This window comes from Lethenteron reissneri, chromosome 63 (genome assembly GCF_015708825.2).
Source record: "Lethenteron reissneri isolate LAM-NWPU_2019-01 chromosome 63, ASM1570882v1, whole genome shotgun sequence".
Lineage (NCBI taxonomy): Eukaryota > Metazoa > Chordata > Hyperoartia > Petromyzontiformes > Petromyzontidae > Lethenteron > Lethenteron reissneri.
Window position 1 is genome coordinate 1,163,885 of NC_083841.1, and position 22,937 is coordinate 1,186,821.

Genomic DNA, 22,937 nt, shown 5'->3' on the forward strand with positions numbered 1-22,937 from the left:
TAACTATAAAGTTGGCTGGATCTGGTCTTCATTTTAAGATGTTTTTTGTTTGTTGCGGTTGCACCCGATTCAAGAGCCGAATGGCTCACAGGGCGACACCAAATACATGAACTTGAACTTGAACGAGCTTGCTCCAGAATAGGTGTTTTTGGGTTAGATCGCGTAAGTATATAACTGTGTCGTTAAACCCGCCACCACCCGACACAGCCAACGAGTAAGGAGCCACCATGGATTGTTGTGTGTTGGAGAGCCCGGCCACAACATTCAGTCTGAGTACGACGTCTCGCCAGTAATTTGGGATGAAATTGGTCGCGAAATCCTCCTGCGTGTTAAACTGCCGAGGTTGCTTTTAGATTTAAAGCTTCTTTCGTGACTGCCGGGATTCATCTTCTTGGTTCTTTCGGTAAAGTCACGTAGAAGGGGAGTAATAAAATAATGTAAATAAAACATAATAAAATAAATTCTCACGTTTCGGCCACAACGCAAGCAGCCGTCCTCAGGTGGACAGCCCTGTTCTTCACCTGAGGACGGCTGCTTGCGTTGTGGCCGAAACGTCGTGAGAATTAATTTATTATGTTTTATTTTATTATTTTATTACTTCCCTTCTACGCGACTTTACCGAAAGAACCAAGAAGATGAATCCCTGCAGTCACGAAAGCATTAAAATAATTTAATTGTTTTATTATTTTATTACTTCCCTTCTACGTGACTTTACCGAAAGAACCGAGAAGATGCCGAGGTTGCTGTTCACAACACGGAGAGCGCACGGGTGACATTTGTTGTGTATGACGTCATCTCCAGCGTGACGTATTATAATCTCACAACGCAACCCGTCCCTCGTTTGCGCGTGACGTCAGCCGACAGTTACATGACGTCATTTTCAGATAGCAAAGTCACGTCCCCGTGTTTGTGACGTCGCTACGTGGTTACGTCATTATGTAAACCTCGCCTAATCCTCACGCTCTGACGTCATTTCACAAGCCCAGTTGGCCTCACGACGCAAGACTACACCCGCCCCCGTTAATGACGTCACGCCGCAAGCACCGCCTTCTCTGATGTCATGACGCACAACTTTTTATTAATGACGTCACGACGCCCCACTGTGATATGACGTTTCGACGTAAAAACCTCCATCTCCCCAAATGACACGTTTCTCAATTTTGCAAATGACGTCACAACATACGCGCTCCGCCTTGCCGTGACGTCACGACGTAACGTTTAATTCTCATCCGTGACGTCAAGACGCAAGAAAATTGTATATTAAACACGTCACGACGCACCATCGAGCACTCGCGCGTGACGTCACGACGCATCGTCGAGCGCTCGCCCGTGACGTCACGTCCGCACCGTCGAGCGCTCGCCCGTGACGTCACGACGCATCGTCGAGCGCTCGTCCGTGACGTCACGTCCGCACCGTCGAGCGCTCGCCCGTGACGTCACGTCCCGACGCACCCGTTGCTCGTTCTCGTGCGTGACATCACGAGCACGTCATTCACAGCTGCGCGCGTGACGTCATGTCCGCTCTCGCGTGACGTCACGACGCAAAGGCCCCGTCCACCTCCTCGCGCCTCCATTCCGGGCGCCCCACGCGGCCTCGTCGCTTCAGCTGCCCGCGAGAAACGTCGCCCGGGACGACGACGCCGCCGCCGCCGCTGAGGAGGAGACGAGGAGGAGGAGGAGGGCGAGAGGGGGGAGACGAGGAGGAAGCGAGGGGGGAGACGAGGCGGGCGAGCGGAGGGCGAGAGGGAGGGGAGGCCTCTACCGCATGGAGAAGGCGATGGAGACGCAGGACTCGGCTCCCGACTGCTGGGACCAGGACGCGGAGGCCATGAACGCCGCGGTGACGAACCTCAACGTGAACGCAGCCGTCTTCGTGCCCTCCTTCCTCATGAGCGGTGCGAGCCGGCACTCCACTCTCCTCGCCCGCGGCGTCTCCATCTCTCTCTGTCTCTCCACCACGCGGGAGCTACTGCGTCGTTCTTTTAACTCTAGCGGCTTAACTCTAGCGGCCACAACAACAACAACAACCCAGAGACGGGGCGGCAAACGCGTGGTTACACAGCTTCGAGGGCGTAGTGGTGGGGCCCCCACTTGGCACTGGAGTATTGGAACCCTCTCGGGGCATCGTCTTCACAGCAGCTGTTGTGTGTCGCGGTAGTAGTTGTTGTAGTTGTTGTTGTGGTTGTTGTAGTTGTTGTTTAAACCCCGCCACGTTGAGCGATCGGCACGCGCAGCCACCGACGCGAAGGAGCCGATGAGCGTCGCCTCGCTCCATTGCAACATTCGGGTGTCGGGATTCATCCAGCGGCGGGTTGGCCGCTGGCTGATGATCGTAGCAACCGGCGAACGAGGCGAGGAGCGGCAGCCGGGAGGAGATGGAGCGGTGGAAGTCGTCGCTGAGGGAATGAGGAGCCGGCGGCCTTCATCCAGCAGTGGATAAGGAGACGTGGTGGGGGTGGTTACAGCGCGGACCTTGTATGTAATCGGTAGTCCGCTTAGGCGCGCTCTCGCCCGTGATTGGCTTTCCGCTGTCACGTGAGCCCCCTCTGGACCAATCGAGGCTCGCGCCGCGCCGAAGCGGACTGTGGAATGCAAACGGGCGTGTCGCAAGGCCGCAGGCTTTTCCCAAGACGCGTTGGCGTCTTTAAAAAAGTTTAAAACATTTAGTTTGTGGCGTCGCCAGCGCTCGTCTCAAGGTTAAACGTCTAGTAGGGTGCGCGCGTGTGCGTGCGCGTTCACACGCTTGCACCGAAAAACGCCGCTCGCGAGAATCTGAAGCTGTCGTTTAAAACATTGAAGTCACCAGCTGGCCTGACACGCGACTCGGGTGGCTCCACGTGCAGCCAGAGCGGGGAGTCCAGGCTCTCTCCACTGCTCGTCTGGTTGACGCCTGCTGCCGTGTAGGGTCGGAGGCGCTGTTAAAGGGGAGCGCACGTCAAGGCTGCACGTCCGGGGCCGCCTTTGTCTCCCCCGAGACGACCGGCACTCGTTTTAGGCTGAGTCGACCTAGGGCAGAGTCGCGCTGGACTGAGCCGGACAACACGTGGCGATGTCGGTGAACGTGGATATTTGTTTAACTAGGGTGGTGGTGGTGGTGGTGTGGGCGGTCGTGAACCGTGGCCTGCCGTGGTACCATCACGTGTCCCACGTGGTGACACCACGGGCACACGCGTGTGAGCCTCGGGCTAAAACGTCGGGCCTGCGTGGTGATCTAATCATTCTGTGGGACCTCAATCTTGCCTCAGACGCACACTCTGGCCTGCGTGGTGATCTAATCATTCTGTGAGACCTCAATCTTGCCTCAGGCGCACACTCTGGCCTGCGTGGTGATTAAATCATTCTGTGGGACCCCCACTAACAAGGACGCCACGGTGGCTGGGAGATGTTAACTACCTCGCCTGGTATGCAGGAGGTTCGTGGGTTCGATCCCGACCCAGACGTCTCCTGTATATCTGGAGTTTGCGTGTTCCCTCTCGCTCTCTCCCCGTAGTCGCGTGGATTTTTCTCCGGGTCCTCCGGAATTTCCCCTCCACATTTAGAATCAACATCACGCGTTTTAGAGTAATTTGGCTGCGATACATTGCCACGTCGTGATAAGCCACTTCGTGGAGCTGTGATTTGTGATGACCGGGTCACTTCTGAAAAGGGCTTCTATATAGATCAGTGGGCCTAACCCGGTAAAATAAAAATCCATTGCAATCAGAAGATGTTTTATCCTGGAAGAGTGCAATGACCGATAAAGCTCACTCACTCACCCATTTACTCACTCACCCAGTCCCTCACCCAGTCACTCACCTAGTCACTCACCTAGTCATTCACTCACCCATTCACTCACTCACCCAGTCACTCACCCAGTCACTCACCTAGTCACTCACCTATTCACTCACTCACCCATTTAATACACTCACCCAGTTACTCATCCAGTCACTCACCTAGTCATTCACCCAGTCACTCACTCGCCCAGTCACTCACCCATTTACTCACTCACCCAGTCACTCATAAAGTCACTCACTCACCCAGTCACTCACCCATTTACTCACTCAGTCACTCACCCAGTCATTCACCTATTCACTCACTCACCCATTTACTCACTCACCCAGTCACTCACCCATTTACTCACCCAGTCACTCACCCATTTACTCACTCAGTCACTCACCCAGTCATTCACCTATTCACTCACTCACCCATTTACTCACTCACCCAGTCACTTACCCATTTACTCACTCACCCAGTCACTCGCCCATTTACTCACTCACCCAGTCACTTACCCATTTACTCACTCACCCAGTCACTTACCCATTCACTCATTCACCAATTCCCGCACTTCGGATTTGCGCGAACGACTACGCACGGTGTGAAAGAAGTTGAACATACGTGCATACAATTCAGTGATTCGCTCACTCACCCACCCACTCGTTAATTAATTCACTCGCTCACTCACCCACTCACGCATGAATTAATTCAGAAATCAAGAATCAGAATATTTATTTATCCTGTAGGAATCCGGTGAGCCGTGAATCTCTTCACAGATGTCCAGGAGGGGCACGGGGTCAGACCGTTACAACAACGAACAATACAAAAACACGATAGCAGTGCAAAGTGTAGGAAATGTAAACAAATCATTTCAGTTTTATTTGTGTATTTTTTAACAATTTTTTTATCTTACCAGGTGTAGAACCCCCTTAGCTACGAACTTTTTTTTCAGCAGCGACTTTGCCACAAATGAGAGCTCAACGAAGTGGCTTTTCGTATAGCAGCCAACAAAAATGGAAGTAATCTCCACGTGCTGAAGGCATCACTGTGCCTGCTCACAAAGGTTAATGGGCTTGGGTAGGATCCGTCACGAGATGGGGCAATGTTCGGTGGTCACGAGTAATTAGCACGGTTGGCTACGCGCGGTGCGAAAAAAGTTCTACAAACTACTACACTACACAACTATACACTACTACACAACTGTACACGCTATTATACACACTACTATATGCTACACTAAACACTTTGCACAACACTTTTCACCACTACTATACACGATTATACACCACACTACTATACACTACACTATTACACAACTATACACTTCACGACTATACACCACACTACTATATGCTACATTAAACACTACACACTGCACCACTATACACTATTACACACTACTATACTACACACTACTTTACACCACACTACTATACTACACACTACTATACACCACACTTCTGTACGCTATTAGCACGTTTTGGCTACCGCTGCATCGCCGTGTATTTTGAACTTCTTCTGCACCCTACACAGCCAGCCCCGCTAAGCGGAGGGGCGAGGACAACAAGCTAAACACAGAAAGCCGCTCTAAAAGAAACGAACTCGTCAATCTAAATCAGGAGTCCCTAATCCCCGGGCCACGGACCGCTACCGGCCCGTGGCCTGTTGGGAACCGGGCCGCACAGCTGCAGGAGGGGAGAGCGGTGAGTCCGTGTGTGTACACACTCTACACACCGCATAGTGGTGAGAGCGGTGAGTCCGCGCGTGTACACACTCTACACACCGCATAGTGGTGAGAGCGGTGAGTCCGTGTGTGTACACACTCTACACACCGCATAGTGGTGAGAGCGGTGAGTCCGTGTGTGTACACACTCTACACACCGCATAGTGGTGAGAGCGGTGAGTCCGTGTGTGTACACACTCTACACACCGCATAGTGGTGAGAGCGGTGAGTCCGTGTGTGTACACACTCTACACACCGCATAGTGGTGAGAGCGGTGAGTCCGCGCGTGTACACACTCTACACACCGCATAGTGGTGAGCGGTGAGTCGTGTGTGTACACACTCTACACACCGCATAGTGGTGAGAGCGGTGAGTCCCTGTGTGTACACACTCTACACACCGCATAGTGGTGAGAGCGGTGAGTCCGCGCGTGTACACACTCTACACACCGCATAGTGGTGAGCGGTGAGTCCGTGTGTGTACACACTCTACACACCGCATAGTGGTGAGAGCGGTGAGTCCGTGCGTGTACACACTCTACACACCGCATAGTGGTGAGAGCGGTGAGTCCGCGCGTGTACACACTCTACACACCGCATAGTGGTGAGAGCGGTGAGTCCGTGCGTGTACACACTCTACACACCGCATAGTGGTGAGAGCGGTGAGTCCGTGCGTGTACACACTCTACACACCGCATAGTGGTGAGAGCGGTGAGTCCGCGCGTGTACACACTCTACACACCGCATAGTGGTGAGAGCGGTGAGTCCCTGCGTGTACACACTCTACACACCGCATAGTGGTGAGAGCGGTGAGTCCCTGCGTGTACACACTCTACACACCGCATAGTGGTGAGAGCGGTGAGTCCCTGCGTGTACACACTCTACACACCGCATAGTGGTGAGAGCGGTGAGTCCCTGCGTGTACACACTCTACACACCGCATAGTGGTGAGAGCGGTGAGTCCCTGCGTGTACACACTCTACACACCGCATAGTGGTGAGCGGTGAGTCCGTGCGTGTACACACTCTACACACCGCATAGTGGTGAGAGCGGTGAGTCCGTGCGTGTACACACTCTACACACCGCATAGTGGTGAGAGCGGTGAGTCCGCGCGTGTACACACTCTACACACCGCATAGTGGTGAGAGCGGTGAGTCCGTGCGTGTACACACTCTACACACCGCATAGTGGTGAGAGCGGTGAGTCCGTGCGTGTACACACTCTACACACCGCATAGTGGTGAGCGGTGAGTCCGTGTGTGTACACACTCTACACACCGCATAGTGGTGAGAGCGGTGAGTCCCTGTGTGTACACACTCTACACACCGCATAGTGGTGAGAGCGGTGAGTCCGTGCGTGTACACACTCTACACACCGCATAGTGGTGAGAGCGGTGAGTCCGTGCGTGTACACACTCTACACACCGCATAGTGGTGAGCGGTGAGTCCGTGTGTGTACACACTCTACACACCGCATAGTGGTGAGAGCGGTGAGTCCGTGCGTGTACACACTCTACACACCGCATAGTGGTGAGAGCGGTGAGTCCGCGCGTGTACACACTCTACACACCGCATAGTGGTGAGAGCGGTGAGTCCCTGTGTGTACACACTCTACACACCGCATAGTGGTGAGAGCGGTGAGTCCGCGCGTGTACACACTCTACACACCGCATAGTGGTGAGCGGTGAGTCCGTGTGTGTACACACTCTACACACCGCATAGTGGTGAGAGCGGTGAGTCCCTGTGTGTACACACTCTACACACCGCATAGTGGTGAGAGCGGTGAGTCCGTGCGTGGAACCCGCCCATCATTGTTTTATTATTCACCACTTCCATCCGCGCCTCTTTCCCGCACTCCACACTTGTCTCAGTCACAGTGTTGGTGAGCCCACAAGCTCTAACCCCTAGTAGCCACAATGAGTAAAAAACAAACGTCGCTGGAGAGCTTCCAATGATGACCCCCCCCCCGATCCGTGAAAAAATTGTCTTCCACCAAACCGTTCCCTGGTGCCAAAAAGGTTGGCGACTGCTGATATTCTAGATGATGACGATTTAAAAGTGCACAGCTCCCAGCGGCGTCCTCATATCGGAAGGGAAGAATGTTCCGTGGCTTGGCGGGGGGGGGAGGCCACACTTCATCTAGCAGTGGATAAATCATGGTTGACGAGGCCAAAGCGTGCCGAGCAGTCTGCCCAGCGGGACGCAAGGCGGCCTGGACGGGCAGCACAGAGTAAGGGCGGCGCCGGCGGCGGCGGCGTGTTTGTGCACAGCCTCCCGTGAGCGTGTTGTGGTTGTTCCCACAATGACCCACCACTCGCTGTCCCCCCCCGCCTCAATACACTGCGGCGGTTATTTGTGGCGCTCGACTCGGCAAAGTGTGTGGGGTCAAGGTTGCCTCGGGGGGAGCCAAACGGACGCGAGTTGCGGGGGGGGGCGAGGGGAGGCTGGGCGGGCCGAGTGTCTGTCCGCTGCTGGATGAGGGCCTGTCCGCACCGTGCGGGGGCCGTGTGGTCCGTACTTGCGCGGGCTGCACAGCGCAGGGGGGGTCGTTGTCGGCTCGAGGGCGTAGCGGCAACGCGGTGCCGGCCCTCCGGCCCTCGCTGCTGCCCAACACGTAGCCCCCCCCCCCCCCCCCGTGGTCATCGCCCTTCCGGGGGCGGCGCAGGCCTGCTTAGCTTCTGAGATGTGGGCGCGTTCAGGCACGTTGGGGTGATTTGGTGATGCGTCAGAGAGTGGCGTTACATTTGATCAACCTCGGAGGGTTGATTATGATGTTATTGTATTCATGATGATAATGATTATGAAGGTATTGTAATTATGATGATAATGGTTATGCGATGATGATGATGGTGGTAATGGATATCATAAGTACTTTCAGAAGAGAGAGAGGTAGTCATAGCTTGGGATTGAACCTATGGAGTTGGTAGCTCGGAGAGAACCACTGCCGCCGTGACGACTTGTCCGCACCCAACAAAAACCACAGCGGCCAACAGCAACCTGCTCGCTGTCCTGTGAGTGAACAGCGGTAACTTTCACGTTGCCACATTTAAACGTTCTGAGTCGCCCTCTGTCTCCCTGGCAGGGCACAAGGCGGTTGCTGTTGCAATAGAATTCCCTCGCGACGCTTCCAAGTTTGTTTGGTGTTGCCGGCGCGCGAGTCGCTTGCGCAGAGCGCACGTCGGAGTGGCGCTGGCGGCCTGCGTGGAACGTGCCCGTGATCGCCCTGCGCCGAGTTTCGCAACCGGCGGCAAAACATTTCGGCATCGAGCAGTTGGCCAACGTGTTTTTACTCGGCAAGCGAGATCCTGGATCGCACGTCGTTATCACTCGGTCTTCTAGCTCCTCCGGGGACTCACCCCCTGCCTGCCTCTCCCCTCTCTCATCTCACTCTACTCCCCTCCACGCACTCTCCTACCTCTCCCCTCTCATCTCACTCCACGCACTCTTCCCCTCTCATCTCACTCTACTCCCCTCCACGCACTCTCCTACCTCTCCCCTCTCAGCTCACTCTACTCCCCTCCACGCACTCTCCTGCCTCTCCCCTCTCATCTCACTCTACTCCCCTCCACGCACTCTCCTACCTCTCCTACCTCTCATCTCACTCCACTCCCCTCCACGCACTCTCCTGCCTCTCCCCTCTCATCTCACTCTACTCCCCTCCACGCACTCTCCTGCCTCTCCCCTCTCTCATCTCACTCCACTCCCCTCCACGCACTCTCCTGCCTCTCCCCTCTCTCATCTCACTCCACTCCCCTCCACGCACTCTCCTACCTCTCCCCTCTCATCTCACTCCACTCCCCTCCACGCACTCTCCTGCCTCTCCCCTCTCTCATCTCACTCCACTCCCCTCCACGCACTCTCCTGCCTCTCCCCTCTCTCATCTCACTCTACTCCCCTCCACGCACTCTCCTGCCTCTCCCCTCTCATCTCACTCCACTCCCCTCCACGCACTCTCCTGCCTCTCCCCTCTCTCATCTCACTCAACTCCCTTCCACGCACTCTCCTGCCTCTCCCCTCTCTCATCTCACTCCACTCCCCTCCACGCACTCTCCTACCTCTCTCATCTCACTCTACTCCCCTCCACGCACTTTCCTACCTCTCTCATCTCACTCTACTCCCCTCCACGCACTCTCCTACCTCTCCCCTCTCATCTCACTCTACTCCCCTCCACGCACTTTCCTACCTCTCCCCTCTCATCTCACTCTACTCCCCTCCACGCACTCTCCTGCCTCTCCCCTCTCATCTCACTCTACTCCCCTCCACGCACTCTCCTACCTCTCCCCTCTCATCTCACTCCACTCCCCTCCACACACTCTCCTACCTCTCCCCTCTCATCTCACTCCACTCCCCTCCACGCACTCTCCTACCTCTCCCCTCTCATCTCACTCTACTCCCCTCCACGCACTTTCCTACCTCTCTCATCTCACTCCACTCCCCTCCACGCACTCTCCTACCTCTCTCCTCTCATCTCACTCTACTCCCCTCCACGCACTCTCCTGCCTCTCCCCTCTCATCTCACTCTACTCCCCTCCACGCACTCTCCTACCTCTCCCCTCTCATCTCACTCCACTCCCCTCCACACACTCTCCTACCTCTCCCCTCTCATCTCACTCCACTCCCCTTCACGCACTCTCCTACCTCTCCCCTCTCATCTCACTCCACTCCCCTCCACACACTCTCCTACCTCTCCCCTCTCATCTCACTCCACTCCCCTCCACGCACTCTCCTACCTCTCCCCTCTCATCTCACTCTACTCCCCTCCACGCACTTTCCTACCTCTCTCATCTCACTCCACTCCCCTCCACGCACTCTCCTACCTCTCTCCTCTCATCTCACTCTACTCCCCTCCACGCACTCTCCTGCCTCTCCCCTCTCATCTCACTCTACTCCCCTCCACGCACTCTCTTACCTCTCCCCTCTCATCTCACTCCACTCCCCTCCACACACTCTCCTACCTCTCCCCTCTCATCTCACTCCACTCCTCTTCACGCACTTTCCTACTTCTCCCCTCTCATCTCACTCTACTCCCCTCACTTTCTCTCTGCTCCCATCAAAGCAAAGATTTCCATCGAATCTCTCGGTCATCTTTCACCCACCAAGAGGTCGCTTTTTCTTCTCTGCTGCCCCCCAAAGTCTGGAAATCCCTTCACCCCCCCCAGCCACCCATGCTGTCCACTCCGTGCCCCCTGTTCAAGTCCGAGACTCAACTCCTTCCCTTGCCCTCTGCCCGTGGCCGAGACTCCGCCTCTCATGGCCACACCGCGTGTGCGGCCGGCTGGCCGGGCCGCTTGGTGTGTCTCGCGCGTGTACGTCTGTACGTGGGGCTTGTTTCGCGCCGTGCGTAGCCAGCTGTAGCTGAATGGGAGGTGTGACGTGATGACCGCGTGTGTCCTGCAGAGCCCTCGTCCACGCCGCTCGTGGACAGCAAACCCAGAGCGCCCGAGTTGGACTCCAGCACAAAGACAGGAGGTGTCCCGCACGCTCTCTCCACTGTCACCACGCACACACGCTGATGATGATGATGCTGTTTATAATGCAGCTGCTGATACAGATGCTTCTACTGCTGCTGCTGCTTACTGATACTGCTGTTTCTAATGCTGCTGCAGATGCACCCCCACTGTCACCACGCACGCTGATGATGCTGTTTATAATGCAGCTGCTGATACAGCTGCTTCTACTACTGCTGCTGCTGCTGCTTACTGATACTGCTGTTTCTAATGCTACTGCAGATGCACTCCCACTGTCACCACGCACGCTGATGATGCTGTTTATAATACTGCTGCTGATGCAGCTGCTTCTACTACTACTGCTGCTTACTGATACTGCTGTTTATAATGCTGCTGATACAGCTGCTTCTACTACTGCTGCTTACTGATACTGCTGTTTCTAATGCTGCTGCAGATGCACTCCCATTGTCACCACGCACGCTGATGATGATGCTGTTTATAATGCTGCTGCTGATACAGCTGCTTCTACTACTACTGCTGCTGCTTACTGATACTGCTTTTTCTAATGCTACTGCAGATGCACTCCCATTGTCACTCTATATACATTCTGCTGATGATGCAGTTTCTACTGCTGCTGATACTACCATTTGCAATGCTGCTGCTGATGCAGATTCTACAGCACTCCCATTGTCGTTGCACGCACGCTGATGATGATGATGATTCGACTTATTCTTTGGTTCTTTCGGTAAAGTCACGTATAAAGAAAAAATAATAAATTAAATAATAACATACGACGTTTCGATTGCAACACAAGCAATCATCATCAGGTATAATGAAATAGCGACATAAAATCTAACCAGAAAAAATTATAGACAGACATATAAGCAGACAGATATCACCAAGATACACACAGCGGGCAACACAGGTACCTGTGTTGCCCGCTGTGTGTATCTTGGTGATATAATTTTTTCTGGTTAGATTTTATGTCGCTATTTCATTATACCTGATGATGATTGCTTGTGTTGCAATCGAAACGTCGTATGTTATTATTTAATTTATTATTTTTTCTTTATACGTGACTTTACCGAAAGAACCAAAGAATAATTCCTGCAGTCACGAAAGCTCCAAAGTTAAGGATGATTCGACTGCTGATGCAGATGCCACTACTACGACTGTTGCTACTCTTGCAACTGATGTTACTCTTTTTGCCGATGCTACTGCTGTTCTCTGCTGATGCTACTGTTTCCACTTTTCCTGATAATGCTGCTGCTGATGCTGCTTCTCCTGCTGTTCTTACTGCTGTTGCCGATGCTAATACTACTGCTGCCGATGATGATAGTCATAATGTTGATGCCTCTGATGCACAAGATGCCTCTGCTGCTGATGATGGCTTGGATGCTGCTGCTGATGCCCCTGCTAATGCTGCTGATTTTGATGCTGTTGATTATAATGCTGCTTCTTCTGCTGCTGATAACGATGATACTCCCGATGCTTCTGCCTTTGCGGTCCTTGCCGAGATTATCGTCGCCACGCTTCGTGCCAGGGGGGGGGGCAGGGGAGACGTGAATACGAGTTGGAGGCTCGCCCCCCCCCCCCCCCCGGGCCCGCGCCGCTTAACCCCCCCCCCCCCCCCCGCGTCTGTGTGCCGACGGTGCCGTTCGGCGTTCCCAGCGCCGCTCGAGAACGGAGAGCCCGAGTCTGCCGAGAGTTGGGAGGAGCGCGGCGAGCCGGAACAACCGGACGGGGGCGGCGGAGGCGGAGGGGGGGGCGGCCCCCCCTCGGACGAGCCCCCCCCTCCTCCTCCCCCCCAGGACGTGGGGGGGGGCGGCGGCGAGGACGCGGGGGGGGCGGCCCCCCCTCCGGGCGAGAGCGGGGGCCCGGGCGGGGCGGAGGAGGCCCCCGAGGAGGAGGAGGGGGACGGGGAGGGGGTCCCCGTCCCGGCGCCGGTGCCCAAGCCCTCGGAGGGGCCGCGCAAAGACCACGTCAACGTGGTGTTCATCGGCCACGTGGGTGAGAGGCGCGCACGGCCCCACCTACCCCCCCCCCTCACACGAAGAACGGCCCAGAGCCCCCTAGCGTGTTGATGGTATCATGCTACGCTACTGATCTCCACCCAGCCAAACGCAGATGCACAGAGACACAAACACACACGCATGCATACATACAAAGACAAAGATCCCCCATATTGCCTTAACAGACTGTTGGGGCGAGTGCCGTTAGCGAGCACCTGTGAAGGCCGGAGAACGATACACGAGGGGGTGGGTGGTCAACACCACGTATACACACATACACACACATACAGACACATACACACACGCATACAGACACACACACACATACACACACATACAGACGCATACACACGCATACACACAGACATACAGACACGCGCGTATCAGTAATGAGGGGAAGCACGCCGCCGGGTCGCATGGGATGCGCTGTCACAGCTGCAGCGGCACCGCGCGTAGCGCCTCACCGTGTCGTGTCGCCCCCCCCCCTTCCGCAGATGCTGGCAAGTCAACAATCGGAGGGCAGATCATGTGAGTGACATTTTTTTACTTTGGTTTTTGTTTGTTGGTGTTCAAGCAGGTTAGAGGCCTCTGAGCTGTGCAGCTCCTTTTCAGAAGCAACCGGCGATCACACGTGGCTAGGGTCGTTCTGAACATGGAGGGGAAAACCCGGAGAAAAATCCACACAACCACAGGGAAAGAGAGAGACACGCAAACTCCAGATATACAGAAGCAGGCGTCGGGGTCGGGATGGAACCCACGACCTCCTGCAGACCAGGCGAGGTAGTTAACATCTCCTCGCCACCACGGCTTGTCCACTCGCTCGTTAACAGCAGCGATATCGTGACACTGAGGGATGGCCGTTGGCGTCCAGCAGTGGATAGACCACGCTTCACGTGGCTCGTGTTGTAGGCTCCGTACGTAGCCAGCCGCACTCATCGGAGGTGGTGGGGGAAGGACAACAAACTAAACACATGAAGCAGTTCTCGACAAACGAGTTTATCAATTTAGACCAGGGGTGGGGAACGTCCGGTATGAGGCTCGCGAAATCATTTGAGTCTGGCCCTGCCAAGGCAACCGCAGGCGGGACTCGAAATTCAATAAATCTCGGAGCAAACCTGGAAAAGCAGTCGCGAGTAGCAGCAACATCATCAATAGCAGCTAACATCACACGCCTCGCCAAAGAGAAGCAGTTCCAGCCATCGCATTAGGGGCGAGTTTATTAAATGTTTGACCAAATATAACAGGCAAATTTATAAGTTGATAATTTTGTATGGCCCGCGAATGATGTTATAAATATCCAAATGGCCCTTGGCAGAAAAAAAGGTTCCCCGCACCTGATTTAGACGAGGATGACGACGATTTAAAAGCGCACAGCGCCAGTGGCTTACTCATATCGGAAGGGAAGAGCGTTCCAGACGGCCACAGAAGCGCTTCTGAGAGCGCCGCGCGACGATGATGCGGTGACCGCCGTCTTTGCTCGACGGTTAGTTAAATGCCGCTGCTGCTGCTGCTGCTGCGAGGATGATCGGAGTTCGCGTGGCGACGGTTTATGCTCCTTAACAAGATCAGCAGCAAGGCATTGTGGTTCATTTGCCTCAAGCACTTTGTGTGTAATGAGTGCGACCTCGTAATGTATTCGTTGGGTAACTGGAGAAGCCAATGCAGGTTTCCCGCTTGCCAGAGGGCAGGACGTGGATGCCGATGGCGGTGTTGACGGTGGCCCGTGCCGCCCGCTCCGTGCAGGTACCTGACGGGCATGGTAGACAAGAGGACGCTGGAGAAGTACGAGCGAGAAGCGAAAGAGAAGAGCAGAGAGAGCTGGTGAGCTCTCACTCCGCTGCACAGCAACAGCAGCAGCATCGAACACGCGCACACAAAGATACGCACGCCCACAGACACGCACGCAACACACACAGCAGACCGATAGACACAACAGACAACACAGACACGCACACAGACACGCACACAGACACACACAGCAGACACAGATAGACACAACAGACAACACAGACACGCACACAGACACGCACACAGACACACACAGCAGACACAGATAGACACAACAGACAACACAGACACGCCACTGAATTGCACGGTTGGTTACGTATGATGCGAAAGAGGTTCAACATACATAAACGTTGACTTAAAGCTTTCGTGACTTTAGGAATTCATATTATTTGGGTCTTTTGGTAAAGACCCTTAGATTGATTCGCCTGTAAATGAGTAGCTGGTGCCGTGCACAAACAAAGGCGGCCGGGCGCGGTTTCTGGCCACACCGCTCCCTCGTGCGTCATGGGGGGGGGGGGGGGGGGGGAGTCAGTCGACAGCGCTGTCTCGGCTACACGGGGAAGGAATCTATTAACTTTTTTCCACTGCACAACCGAGCCGTGCCGTGCCATGCCGTGCCGTGCCGAGCCCAGGAGGCACCGGGCTGGTTGTTTTTGTCCACCGCAGTAGCCTAGCCGTGCCCGCTGCCGTCGCGCGAGTCGTTAGCCGGGCGGCCTTCTGCGGCCACCGCATCGCGGTTTGGCTCCGGCCTCGGCTCTCCCAACCAGCAGTGGGGAGAAGAAAATCTCGACGAGTACCGCGAGGTGGCCTCGGCGCCGGTTCGGCTCGGACGTGCCGGTGTGAAATAAAAAGTGTACTGCCGACGCGCGTGCCAGGTACCTGTCGTGGGCCCTGGACACGAACGTGGAGGAGCGCGAGAAGGGCAAGACGGTGGAGGTGGGGCGCGCCTACTTCGAGACGTCAAACAAACATTTCACCATCCTGGACGCGCCCGGCCACAAGAGCTTCGTGCCCAACATGATCGGCGGAGCGTCGCAGGCCGACCTCGCCGTGCTGGTACGTGAGTGAGAGAGAGGGCGGCGGCGGCCCTCGGGATTCGGTTGACGTCCCTCGCTGGCCGTGTCCGCGGTTGGCCAGCGCGGGGCACCAGATGTGGATAAGAGAACTTAGACAGGTTGAGGGATATCACCGGACCTGAACCAGGCCCGAACCGGGAATTCGGCGCAATCGATTCGCGAAAAATTACGGGGAAAATCGCCGATGGTCTGTGGTGACGAGCTCCCAACTCCCCCAACTCACCCCATTCCCCCGACTCCCCCGCCCGCCTGTTGCCACTGTGCGCGTGACCCCCCCCCACCCCCAGGTGATCTCGGCGCGGAAGGGCGAGTTTGAGACGGGCTTCGAGCGGGGCGGGCAGACGCGCGAGCACGCCATGCTCGCCAAGACGGCGGGCGTCAAGCACCTCGTGGTGCTCATCAACAAGATGGACGACCCCACGGTGCACTGGAGCCAGGAGAGGTGAGGCCCTCCTTGGGATGGGAGTGGCGGGGCCTTGAGGCTGCAGGAGACCGTGTCTCCGAGTATTGAGACTCGACAGGGGTGTGTGGTGTGTGTGTGTGTGATGTGGTGTGTGGGTGATGAGTGTGTGTGTGATGAGTGTGTGTGTGAGGTGGAGTGTGTGGTGTGTGTGATGTGGGTGTGTGTGAGATGTGTGTTTGTGTGTATGGTGTGTGTGTGTATGATGTGGTGTGTGTGTGTGAGATGTGTGTTTGTGTGTATGATGAGTGTGTGTGGTGTGTGTGTGTGTATGATGTCGTGTGTGTGTGTGTGAGATGTGTGTGTGTAATGTAATATGTATAATGTGCGTGTATTGTGTGTGTGTATAATGTGCGTGTATTGTGTGTGTGTATAATGTGTGTGTATAATGTAATGTGTGTATGATGTGTGTGTGTGTATAATGTAACGTGTGTATGATGAGTGTTTGTCATTTAATGTAACGTGTATAATGTGCGTCTATTGTGTGTATGTGTATAATGTAATGTGTGTATGATGTAATGTGTGTATAAAATGTGTGTATATAATGTAATGTGTGTGTATTATGTCACTACGTGTGTATGATGTGTGTGTGTGTATGATGTGTGTGTGTGTATAATGTGTGTGTGTGTGTATGATGTGTGTGTGTGTGTGTGTCGAGTGTCCAGGTATGAGGAGTGCAAGGAGAAGCTGGTTCCCTTCCTGCGCAAGGTCGGCTTCAACCCCAAGAAGGACATTCACTTCATGCCGTGCTCGGGCCTCACGGGGGCCAACCTTCGCGAGGCCTGCACCTCCGTGTGCCCCTGGTACAGGTGAGGTCCTCACCACTCACTCACCCACTCACCCAGTCACTCACCCAGTCACTCACCCAGTCACTCACCCAGTCACCCAGTCACTCACCCAGTCACTCACCCAGTCACTCACCCAGTCACTCACCCATTCACTCACCCAGTCACTCATCCAGTCACTCACCCAGTCACTCACCCAGTCACTCACCCATTCACTCACCCAGTCACTCACCCAGTCACTCACCCAGTCACTCACCCAGTCACTCACCCAGTCACTCACCCAGTCACTCACCCAGTCACTCACCCAGTCACTCACCCAGTCACTCACTCAGTCACTCACCCAGTCACTCACACAGTCACCCACTCACGCAGTCACTCACCCAATCATTCACCCAGTCACTCACCCATTCACCCGTCACTCACCCAGTCACTCACCCAGTCACCCAGTCACTCACCCACTCACTCACCCAGTCACTCACCCAGTCACTCACTCACCCACTCACGCAGTCACTCACCCATTCACCCAGTCACTCACCCACTCACTCAGTCACTCACCCAGTCACTCACCCAGTCACTCACCCAGTCACTCACCCAGTCACTCACCCACTCACCCAGTCACTCACCCAGTCACTCACTCACTCATTCAGTGATTGGCTCATACATTCACCTGTTCACTCACGCATGCACTTGGTCAGATCCTCGGCACTCACTCGCTCATTCAACGATTTGCTTACTCGGTTTACTCATCAATTCATTATTCGCTCGCTTTGCTCATTCACTCGTGCATCCATTCACTAACTCACATGTGGGGGCAGTCAAACCACCTCCATTCACTTCATTCATTTGCCTCCTCGTCAATTCATTTACTCATTCACTTCATCAGGGACACACTCCAACCTCCACATCATTCATTCATTCACGCATGCACTCGTTAGCATGTGTCTGTGGTTATGGGGGAGCGGTGGCACAGCGGTTAGCGCGCTGCGCTACGAACCCGGCGACCCGAGTTCGATTCCCGCCCGTGGCCACCACCGGTGACGATCGTCTGAACCGGTCCTGGGTCTGTATGGATGTTGAACTTCTTTCGCACCGTACGTAGCCAACCGTGCTTATCGGAGGTGCGGGGGGGGGGGGTGAGGGTGAGTGAGTGGGCGGTCGTGGGCCTCCCCGAGGTCGACTCGGCCTCAAATGAGTAGCCTCGTGCGGTGTGCAGTAGTAAACATCGCCACTGGGGAGACAGAGACGGCCGGGCGTGGTGCTGGCCACCCACCCCCCTCGTGTGCCACAGCGCCGGCCTTCGTAGGTGCTACTCGCTTAACAGCCCTTGCCCCATCAGTCTGTTAAGGCTACACAGGGGGTCTTTGTATGTATGTGAGTGTGTGTGTGTGACTAAGTGTGTGAGCGTGTTCCACACTGCAGCGGGCTGCCCTTCATCCCCTACCTGGAGAGCCTCCCTTGCATGTACCGCTCGTCAGACGGACTCATCCGCATCCCCATCGTCGACAAGTACAAGGTAGGTGCCAGCTCACCGCCACCAACACCACCACCGCCGCCACCACCACCAACACCACGACCACCACCGCTGCCGTCACGACCGCCACCACCACCGCAGCCGCCACCAGAACCACTGCCGCCACCACCACGACCACTACCACCAAGACCACCACCGCCGCCACCACCGCCGCCACCACCGCCGCCACCACTGCGCGACCACCACCCGCTCTCACTTGGCTCTTCTGCCCACGGAAGTCCAGACACCTCATGACGTCTCTCCCCGCCCCACAGGACATGGGCACAGTGGTGCTGGGGAAGCTGGAGTCGGGCAGCATCGTCAAGGGGCAGCATCTCGTCATGATGCCCAATAAGGTGAGGCTCCAAAGACGAACAAAGACAAAGATCCCCCGCGTAGCCTGTAACAGACTGTTGGGGCAAGTGCTGTTAGCGAGTAGCGCCTATGAAGGCCGGCACGGCGCACAAGAGGGTGGAGTGGCCTGGACCATGCCCGCGCACGCACAAGGGACGCCACTGTGGCTAGGAGATGTTGACTACCTCGCCTGGTATACAGGAGATCGTGGGTTTGATCACGACCCTGACGCCTGCTGCTGCTGTATATTGGAGTCTGCGTCTCTCTCTCATCATCATCACGGTGGCTAGGAGATGTTGACTACCTCGCCTGGTATACAGGAGATCGTGGGTTTGATCACGACCCTGACGCCTGCTGCTGCTGTATATTGGAGTCTGCGTCTCTCTCTCATCATCATCACGGTGGCTAGGAGATGTTGACTACCTCGCCTGGTATACAGGAGATCGTGGGTTTGATCACGACCCTCACGCCTGCTGCTGTATATTTGGAGTTCTCCTTGTGGTGGCGTGGATTTTTCTCCAGGCCCTTCGGTTTCTCCCGCCACATTTAGAGTCGACGTCACGCGTTTAGAGTGTTTGACAAAGATGCGTTGAGCAGCCCACTTCCTTGAGCTATCGCTTGTGGCCACGTCGCCGCTGAAAAAGAGCGACGCAGCCCAGCGGGCCTTGTGGGGTGAAATAAAAAAAATAGTTTATAGTTTAGTTTTGAAGAGGTACACACACACACATCTGTAAGTATATACACACATGTACACCTTTAAACACACACTCATACAAACGCAAACACAGATACACATGTGCAGTGTGTATATAGACACACATGTAAACAAAGATCCACGGTGTAGCCTTAACAGACCGTTGGGGCAAGTGCTGTTAGCAAAGTAGCACCTAGGAAGGCCGGCACTGTGGCACACGAGGGGGTGGGCGGTGACGTTTGTGCACCGCACCAGGTACTCGTTTGAGGCCGAGTCGACCTAGGCGAGGCCCAGGACATTTTCACATTTTCACTCAACTCTCTCGCCATCTACCCCCGCTCCCTGTGACAGCACAACGTGGAGGTGCTGTCACCCACCGCTGTGTCATGATGTCACTCCTCTCTCCCCGTGACAGCACAACGTGGAGGTGCTGTCGCTGCTGTCGGACGAGGTGGAGACGGAGGCGGCGGGGCCCGGCGAGAACCTGAAGCTGCGGCTCAAGGGCATTGAGGAGGAGGAGATCCTGCCGGGCTTCGTGCTGTGCGACGCCGCCAACCTCTGCCACACGGGCTGCACCTTCGACGCGCAGGTGGGGTGCTCCGCCTAGCCTGGCACGAGCGCCGGGTGCTCGCTTTGAGGCCGAGTCGACTTAGGGGGAGACCGAAGATCCGGTTCACATAACCGTCGCTCGTGGTGGCCGTGAGCCGAGGACCGGTTCGGTCCCGTGCCGTAGTGATTTGCTGTTTGTGCCGAGTGCCGTACCTCTCGGCGGGGTGCCGTGTACTGGCTTGCCTCGGCGTGCTGTCCCTATTAAGTGGTCTGTGTGTGTCGGTGTGTCTGTGTGTGTCTTTATCTGTCTGTGTGTGTCTTTATTTGTCTGTGTCTTTGTGTGTCTGTGTATCTGTGTCGGAGCGGTAGTGGTAGCGGTTAGTGCACTGCCACCATCAGTGACGATTATCTGAACCGGTCCTGTGCCTCTCCTAGGTTGACTGAGGCTCAAATGAGTACCCGGTGCGGTGTGTCAACACTTCAGTGTCGGCCACCCATCCCACGGGTGGCGCTACTCGCGAAGGGCACTTGCCGCAACAGTCTGTCAAGTCTATACGGGGGATCTTTGTCTTTGTCGTGCTTCTTTGCCCGCAGATCGTGATCATTGAACACAAGTCGATCATCTGCCCCGGCTACAACGCTGTCCTGCACATCCACACGTGCGTCGAGGAAGTACAGATCAAGGTGCGTGGGCGGGAGAGCGCCTCCACACGGCCGCAGGGCTAACACACAGCGGCACGGCGCGCGCAACAGGGAGAGGAGACGCAGCAGACGCAGCAGGGAGAGGAGACGCAGCAGGCAGAGCAGACGCAGCAGGGAGAGGAGACGCAGCAGGCAGAGCAGACGCGGCAGGGAGAGGAGACGCAGCAGGCAGAGCAGACGCAGCAGACGCAGCAGGCAGAGCAGACGCGGCAGACGCAGCAGGGAGAGACGGGAACATTGCGACGTGGCGCTCGGTTTCGCTGCGCACGAGCAGCCGGTCGCGTTCCTCGCGAGCGAGCCGATGGGTGGGGGGGGGGGGGACGCAGGTGAGTGGTTCGGTGGTGGTTGAGCGGTTGAGCGAGCGGGTTGGCGCACCAGCGGCTGAGCGAGCGAGCGCGTGGATGGGAGAGCGGGAGGAGGGTGGATTGGCGATTTAATGGTTCGGTGAGGGAGTGAGCGGTTGAGTAAGCGAAGTCGGTGGTCGAGTGGGCGGGTTGTCGCACGAGCGGTTGGGTGAGTGTGTGAGCAAGCCTAGTGGGGGACGAGTGAGTGAGTGGGCGGGCGAGCGAGCGGACGGGCCTCGTGGGACGGTGAGTGGACGAGTGAGTGAGTCGGCGGGTGAGCGGGCGGGCGAGCGAGTGAGCGGGCAAGCCTCGTGGAATGGTGAGCGAGTGAGCGAGCGTCTCTCGCTCTGCGTGCCGCAGGCGCTGCTGTGCCTGGTGGACAAGAAGAGTGGTGAGAAGAGTCAGACGCGGCCGCGCTTCGTGAAGCAAGACCAGGTGTGCATCGCACGCCTGCGCGCCGTCGGCGCCATCTGCCTCGAGACCTTCAAGGACTTCCCCCAAATGGGGCGCTTCACCCTGCGTGACGAAGGTTTCCACCCCTACCCACCCCCACGCACCCCTACCACCCACACGTACCCACCCCTACCACCCACACCTGTACCGCACCCACCCACCCATACCACCCCACCCACACCACACCCCTACCACCCCCACCCACGCCTACCACCCACACCCACCCATACCACCCCTACCCCCCACACCCCCACGCACCCACACACGCACCCGTACAACCCCCACCCACCCACGCACCCACCCATACGACCCCACCCGCCCATACCACCCCACCCACCCATACCATACCACCCACCCACGCACCCATACCACCACCCACGCACCCACCCGTACCACCCCCACCCACGCACCCCACCCACCCACCCAAGTGCCCACCTCACGCTCTGTGTGTGTGTGTGGGGAGCGGTAGTGCAGCGGTTAGCAAGCTGTGCTGCAAAACCCGACGACCCTCATTTGATACCCGCTCACGGCCATCACCAGTGACAATTATCTTTACCGGTCCTGGGGCCTCCACTAGGTCGACTCAGCTCAAATGAGTACCCGGTGCGGTTGGTCAACATCGCCGTGCCGGCCCTCCACTAACAGCACTTCCCCCGACAGGATGTTGGAGCTCACGGGGGGATCTTTACCTCTCTCCCCTCCTCCGTATCTCGTGTCTCCACGCGTCATCTCCGTCCGCCCCCCCCCCCCCCTCCGCACAGGTAAAACCATCGCTATCGGCAAGGTGCTGAAGCTGGTGCAGGACAAGGAGTGATGGACGGGCCTGGACGACGCCGACTTGCGCCCACGACGGAAACAAAGCGGCCGTTCAACTCGACGCCGAACCCGCCGCCACGCTGGAGCGGCACGCTGGCGGCACGGCCGTGGAGAAACCCGACGCGCTCAAGCGCACGCACACACACACACACACGCCAGCTCGCACGCACACACACACCAGCACGCACGCACACACACATACGCCAGCTCACTCGCACCAGCTCGCTCGCACACACGCTACACGCACACACCAGCTCGCACGCTACATACCAGCTCCACACTTGCTCGCACGCACATGCCAGCTCGCACGCTCGCTCACACGCACGCACATGCCAGCTCGCACGCACGTACACGCACACACGCCAGCTCGATCGCATGCACACGTCAACCGGCTCGTACACACGCACACGCCAGCTCCGCACACGCGTGCGACACATGAGCTCGCACACACACATGACACAGACAACCTTTTG

At 56.3% G+C, this 22,937-nt stretch overlaps 1 protein-coding gene across 1 annotated transcript; it reads left to right on the forward strand.

Moving 5' to 3' along the window:
- The first annotated feature begins 1,548 nt into the window (after positions 1-1,548).
- LOC133358764 (eukaryotic peptide chain release factor GTP-binding subunit ERF3A-like) lies at positions 1,549-22,931 on the forward strand. Its single transcript, XM_061577202.1, has 14 exons — positions 1,549-1,895; positions 10,872-10,943; positions 12,593-12,931; positions 13,428-13,461; positions 14,677-14,754; positions 15,597-15,777; positions 16,085-16,239; positions 16,923-17,066; positions 18,462-18,555; positions 18,828-18,908; positions 20,016-20,189; positions 20,744-20,833; positions 21,556-21,724; positions 22,410-22,931. The coding sequence occupies exons 1-14, from the start codon at positions 1,766-1,768 to the stop codon at positions 22,460-22,462; spliced, it is 1,794 nt and encodes a 597-aa protein (XP_061433186.1). The 5' UTR covers positions 1,549-1,765; the 3' UTR covers positions 22,463-22,931.
- Positions 22,932-22,937: the final 6 nt, after the last annotated feature.

Excerpts from the sequence above, each read along its gene's own strand:
- LOC133358764 (XM_061577202.1), top strand. The coding sequence starts at position 1,766 with ATGGAGAAGGCGATGGAGACGCAGGACTCGGCTCCCGACTGCTGGGAC. Across the intron at positions 12,932-13,427 it reads GGTGTTCATCGGCCACGTGG|ATGCTGGCAAGTCAACAATC; the intron begins GTGAGAGGCGCG and ends CCCCTTCCGCAG. Across the intron at positions 14,755-15,596 it reads GAGAAGAGCAGAGAGAGCTG|GTACCTGTCGTGGGCCCTGG; the intron begins GTGAGCTCTCAC and ends CGCGCGTGCCAG.